Consider the following 6,281-nt stretch of genomic DNA (forward strand, 5'->3'; position numbering starts at 1 on the left):
AGCAGGAATTCAGAGGATAAGGATTTATTTTCTTTTTTAGTTACTGGAATCCACTCCTTCATTGGTGGGATGGTGTGGACGTAGTCTTTCTCTTTGTCAGGATGAGAAGCGCTATTCTCCTCCTCTTCCTCTGTGTCCTCCTCCTCTTCCTCTGTGTCCTCCTCCTCCTCAGTGCTCTCAGCCGTGCTCTCGTCAGTTAAAGTCTCCACATCCGTGTCCGTCTCAACCTTTTTTCTCTACTGACAGAGAGACGGTTCGTTGGTTCGTATGGAAAAACAAGGTAAACATTAGGGATGTAACGATGCAACTAAACGTTACGTTTGTTGGAATAAAAAATGAATCACGCATCAAGGTGTAAGGCATAGGCTGGGTTATCACTGGTCATACCATGAAACTACACACTGTAGTCCAGTAGGTGGCGGTATGTGCCCAAAAACATTGGCTGTAAATAGCTATTAAACGAAGACATTTAAGTGGCATTCAGATGTTCAAAGGGAAAATGGGAAAAAGTCGTGATAACATTGTATCATTGACAAAAAGAATATCGTGAATCATATCGTATCGTGAGTTGAGTGTATCGTTACATCCCTAGTAAACATATCTCTGTATGCTCCACATTATGGTTAGTAACAGTGTGATGTCACATCCCACCCTCCCAGAGAGGACTACCTTAGCGGGTTTATTGGCTTTGTTTATGTTCCTCCACGCCCTCATGCACTGGGCGTCAATGCGATTGGGGATCTCACTGGCAATCTTTGCCCAGCGACCTGACACGGAAACATTTGTGAAAACATTTGGTTCCATCAAACGTAAAGATCGGTTGGTCAATAACAAAGAAAACTGCTTGTTTTCTCAGTTAGCATAAACTACATTTTCATTTTGAAACATATTATACATTTTATGTGTAACAATTTTGCTTGATACTACATTTCTGGAGGTGACAGGAACTTCTGTTCTAGACATGTACGTACCGACACCGTGTTTCTGGACCAGTGTCCGCAGCAGCTCTTTCTCTTCTTCACTAAATGCACCTCGCTTTGTTCCTGACTTCAGAGTGTCATAGTATCTGCACCCAGAGAGACAGATGAAAGACAGACAGATACCTTCATGGAGTGAAATACAATCAAAACAAAACTGAGTTTTAATTGATCCCCCTCTCAGGTCTCACCTGTCTCTGCAGGAAGTGTCCGTCCGTCCAGGAACCTCCAACTTGATTTTCCACCAATTTTTCTCCCCGTGACGAGCAACAGCTTGAAGGAGAAGCTGAAGAAGAGTGAGAGACAGAGCGATTGGTTTGGATGTTTAAGGATGTCGGTCAATAAGATCAGCCAACTGATATTATCGAATGATATTAGCATATTAGCAATTACGTAATGTCGGTAAGAAACGTTAACGGTTTTTGCTCCGATACTGAAAACTTGATAAATGATGCCTGGGATTTGACTGTGGCCTTGTACAGTTTACAGATGCCTACCCGGTCCTCCTCTTTGGTCCAATGACCTTTCCTTAGCGTGGGATCCAAGACGTGGTTCCACCTGTAGATCAGCTGACTGGGCTCCCGGCCCTCCATGAAGTAACTGACTGAGAGACAAACAGAGAATGAAGGACGTAAAACTGACACCGTGTCTGTGACATCGAAGCGTTCCACAGCTCAGTGTGGTGATTACTCTGCGTATAGGGGATGAAGTTTCCAATCCTCATTTTTTCCACCAGCTCTCTCAGCTGATTGTCCTCATCAGGGGTCCACTTGCTGCGTTTCACTGTCTTCGAGACAAAGCGCTGGTACGTCTGGAGACACATGAAGGCTGTCCTTCCCATCTGAGGAACAGAGACAGAAGGTGATGAAAAAAAATGCGTGCAATGGCAAAAGGAAAACAAATTCAGACCTCCTCCTTCTACCCACCCCGACTTCTTCGGCGATAACATCCCAGTGTCTCGCTCCATGTTTGCTGCTAACTTCTCGGAGCTGCGCCACCTCCTTTTTACTCCAGGTTGACTTGTTGATAGACGGATGAAGGAAGTTCTGCCAGAAGAATTTGATGTCATCTGCAGACTTCGTCCCTTCAAACTAGGAGGGAGACAGAAATGTGAACCAAGGCAGTCTGATGCGTCGCCACTCATTACTGTGTTGTGTTGTTTTGAAACTTACGTCCACATTACAGATCTTCTGCCAATCATGTTCATCCAAACGTCCGCCCATTAGATCCTCCTTTTTCATATTTCTGTCCAAAGAAACAAAGGTCATGATGATAATGCGTCGAATGTGTTTATTCGTTTATGAAATCTGATTCAAGTAGACGTTGTCACTTAAATGTTTTTGTTTTATCGGAGCACCACCAGCTTTAAATACCACCTCAGCGCCCAGTGTGAATAATCATGATGAGTCAGACTATTAATCGTTCACACACACCTGAAACCGTCGATTTCTTTCTCCAGATGGTCAATCTGATTCCTAATCTGTTGCTTCTCCATCTCATCTGTCGTGGAGGTAATTTTCTTAGACAGGAACTCCACCCTGAGACAGAAAAGGCAAACGTACAACACATATACAAGTTTCCAGGGTAATGGATTTAACCTGAATTTAAATTCAAATAAAAATAAAATGTAAAAATACTCCTGGATGTTCCTCCTCTACTGTCCAGACAAAATCTACAACAGTACGTTCTAGAAGACAGTGTCCACAGCTGTGGAGTGGAAGCTCTGCTGCAACAACGTTCATTACCTGGAAAGTTTGGGTTGGATCAGTTTCATCATGGTGTCTCTGGAAACTGCGTGAAATATCAACTTTTTCTGCCAACTCTCCCCTGAAGCCAGAATTAGGACAAATGAGGACATGGGGAAAAAAACCAAAAAACATAAGCACAGACAGAGCAGAGATCATAAACGTTTGTGATTTATTCTTACATCGTTTCGTTTTCATTCTGTCGTCATCTGGAAATCCTGTCAGCTTGCTGGCCTTGTCTCTTGTCTCCTGATTGGCAGGTGGTCCCTGAACACAAACGAACATCAGGAGTCAATATTCATCGTTATTTCTTTGTCCTTGTCTACAAAGGTGAACCAAATTCATTTTTTGCCCATATTTGACAGATATCACATTTGAGATCTTACCAGTCCTGTCAGTTTGTCTTTGAAGTAGGGTTTGAGGAATCGACCCAGGTACATGGTCACTGGTAATTCGTAGGAGGAGGGGCAGGAGGATCTGACCCTTTCTTTAGGTTCTTTGCTTTGTCCAGACATCTGACATATTACTTCTTTCTACAAGGACACAACAAACAAGATGGGATTATTTTTACAAACATCACCTGGTGTTCTTATAAACACTGCCGTAGGTTCACTAGTACACTCCTGCTTTACCGCCTTTCTGAGTCGTCCCAGAGAGCTCAAACTGACCTGCTGTTTTTGGTTGTGTGTCAGCAGTGTTTCCAGCTTGGAAAGAGTCTCTTGAAGCACCTGCTGGTAAACCAGGTTCATCTGAAGACAGGACTCTACAGACAGCGACAGTCCCAACTCGCTCTGTAAAGATGGAGACAGACACGGTGAGGCACAACTCACTGGTCCTTATGGAACAAATGTTAACAGTGACTGGATCACTCACATCATCACTGGTGCTGCTGCTGCTTTCATCATCTGAAAACACCCACAATAGACGTTCGTCACACCGACGGTTCACAGTTTTAAAAGCAGCTTTTTAAGTGAAGGACAACATCAGTCAGAGTGACCAACACGTACCTGACACACAGGACAGACTGTGAGGTCCGAGGACACTCTCCAGGTTCTGAATTTCTTTCTGGATCTTCTCTCTCTGAGCCAAGATATCTGCCTCGGTCTGAGCAGACATACACATTTGTTTTTATGCAATAATTTAAAATCTCTCCTACTATCAAATGTTTTGTGTTTGTGTTTTGACCCACCTCTTTATCACTGTTAGATTCATTATCTGAAAAATGACACAGAAATAAACACAGTGACAAACTTTTCTTCCCTCCTTCTCACATTTGGTTAGCAGGTTAAGTAAATAACACAAAAGCCAAACAGTAAAACTGTCATAGCTAAATGCTAACATTCACACCTCTGTTTAACAAAGACATTTATTCAACAACATAAGAATCGCATTTAACATGTGGTGCCATGAACAGGGTTAATAAAATGTGACCAGTTCTAAACAGTGCAGACAGGCAGAAGGGCAGACAGGTACCTGTATCACTGCTCAACAGCTGCAGGTCAGTGTTTGTGACAGACAGAATCTGCTCCAGCTTCTCTACCTGTCGCTGGATCCTGTCTCTTTCCTCTGTCAGAGAGACAGACATGTCTGTGGACACAAGGACATGTCTCTTGGTCACTTGGTTTAGTTAACATTTTTCTTTCGAGAACACTAACAATAAGGACCGACGCTGGTGGTTGTATTCATAACTAAAATAACATTTCTGCGTGTATTCCACAAAATATCGACATCCTAAAATATTTGATTTTGTTCTCAAACCCCAATACAGCTACTTGTCTCTGCCTGCGACAAAGAAAATCGTGAACACCGTTAAATAACTAAATAACTCAGTTGTGTGAATACAACAAACTACTGTTTGAACAAGAAGTAGTATTAATCGAATTTAGTAGCGCAGGTGACTCTCCAATTACCAATACTTAGGGCTACATGAAATTGGCGATGTTGATACAATAGTTAAATGTTTGTGAATTTTTCCTGACCTTTCGCTTCCTCCAGTTTCTGTGCAATTCGTCAGTAAAACATTTAGTTCACTCCAATATGTTTTCTTATACTTATCCAGCTTCACACGCTAATCAACGTAGCTATGTCGTTAACATATTACCCAGCAGGCCGTGCGGGTAGACGACTTCTTCCCTCGTTCTACAAACTATTCACTCAGTCACGACTACAATGTACGAATACAATGTTGTTCTTTATGTATAATATTTTTCGTGACTAATTGTGGCTGTCGCGATTATCTATATCACAACCATGACAATGTAAAAAACAAACTTTTTATGCGGTCCGTCCTTAAACTCCTTCCCGAACTCACTTCCGGTCCTCCCGCCGTCCGTGGTTCCATCGGAAAACAGTGGCGTTTATATCGAGTCAAACTTTAATTTTAATAGTTAATTGATTAATAAAATTTTTTACTCATAACTGCTTATGTAACATGGAATATCTGAAACAAACGTGCCCTTGTTTTTAAAATAAATATAATTGGGTTTACTATGATTTTTTCTTTGTTCATCTTGTACGGAGCCCCTAAAGGGACATGGGGGGAGAGAAACGTATCTCGTGCGCACCAGATACTTTCTCGTGCTCACGAGAAAGTATATGTGAGACATTTTCCCACACATACATACAGGGTAAAACATTAAAATAACAAACAATCACGTACAGTACGTACGGTTGGGAAATCTAAGATTCTGGCATGTCATGTGTGACATTTGTACTGTATATATGGTGAGCATTTAATTTATGTAAGATAGCTTAGTTCGACACTGTTATCGCAACGACTGCGATAGGAGAGGGACCAGTGCATTTCGTGATAACTTTCACGTAATTTCGTGATATCTGTAAAGCACACTGAGTGTGCTTTGTGCATGAAATGCGCTCTATAAATGAAATTAATGAAATGCTGAAAGTCCACCTGCGAGCCAAGAATATGGCTCGTTTACACGATTCAGATTAATTGTACATTATGCTTGGCTTGAGGCATGGTGAGATTTTACAATTACTGGGCTCAGTGGATGCGATTGTTATTAGTATGCATACTCAGAAGGATGAGGAGGATGAAGATGAGGATGATTTACGTATATATGTATTTACACTTCACGAACCTCCCTACACTGTTATCAACAGTAGAACAACAACAACAATGCCCTCATGTGTCTAACTGAGGTACCCTACATTAATTAAATGCCTACCATATATACAGTATATTAGTGATGGGAAGACCGACTCTTTTTATTGATTCGAATCTTTGACTCTCGAACAGTAAAATGAACGAGTCGTGAACGAATCTTGAACTAATCATTTCATTCGTTTTACAGCAGGTGGCGCTTTAGCCCTATTGTGGGCGTTGTAAAGAAGGCTGTGATTCTCCGACACTAAATATTGAAGGCAACATGATTTGCTTCCGGTGACAAAGTCTACAAAGTACACAAAATGCCATACGCAATTAAAACCATGCGAAACAGAGAATTCACAGAGAGTTCACAGAGAATGATCCGTCCACGGCGAAAGATTAGTTCACAGCAAAAGATTAGTTCACGGCGAAAGATTAGTTCACAGAGAA

General features: G+C 41.7%; 1 protein-coding gene across 1 annotated transcript in view; it reads right to left on the reverse strand.

Annotated features, from left to right (window-relative positions):
- The window catches only part of snapc4 (small nuclear RNA activating complex, polypeptide 4), an 11,355-nt gene extending 6,375 nt beyond the window's left edge, over positions 1-4,980 (reverse strand). The window contains exons 1-18 of the mRNA XM_017042868.2: positions 4,702-4,980; positions 4,196-4,309; positions 3,912-3,937; positions 3,730-3,826; positions 3,596-3,627; positions 3,391-3,513; positions 3,109-3,255; positions 2,905-2,989; positions 2,723-2,804; positions 2,411-2,515; positions 2,150-2,222; positions 1,904-2,068; positions 1,668-1,818; positions 1,475-1,581; positions 1,169-1,263; positions 972-1,066; positions 670-767; positions 4-236 (exon numbers count right to left, since the gene is read on the reverse strand). Of these exons, the coding sequence (XP_016898357.2) occupies positions 4-236; positions 670-767; positions 972-1,066; positions 1,169-1,263; positions 1,475-1,581; positions 1,668-1,818; positions 1,904-2,068; positions 2,150-2,222; positions 2,411-2,515; positions 2,723-2,804; positions 2,905-2,989; positions 3,109-3,255; positions 3,391-3,513; positions 3,596-3,627; positions 3,730-3,826; positions 3,912-3,937; positions 4,196-4,307 (1,826 nt within the window). The 5' untranslated portion in view covers positions 4,308-4,309; positions 4,702-4,980. The remainder of the gene's footprint in view (positions 1-3; positions 237-669; positions 768-971; positions 1,067-1,168; positions 1,264-1,474; positions 1,582-1,667; positions 1,819-1,903; positions 2,069-2,149; positions 2,223-2,410; positions 2,516-2,722; positions 2,805-2,904; positions 2,990-3,108; positions 3,256-3,390; positions 3,514-3,595; positions 3,628-3,729; positions 3,827-3,911; positions 3,938-4,195; positions 4,310-4,701) is intronic.
- Between the last annotated feature and the right edge of the window lie 1,301 nt (positions 4,981-6,281).

The sequence above is a fragment of the Cynoglossus semilaevis genome, chromosome Z (genome assembly GCF_000523025.1).
Source record: "Cynoglossus semilaevis isolate Cse_v1.0 chromosome Z, Cse_v1.0, whole genome shotgun sequence".
Lineage (NCBI taxonomy): Eukaryota > Metazoa > Chordata > Actinopteri > Pleuronectiformes > Cynoglossidae > Cynoglossus > Cynoglossus semilaevis.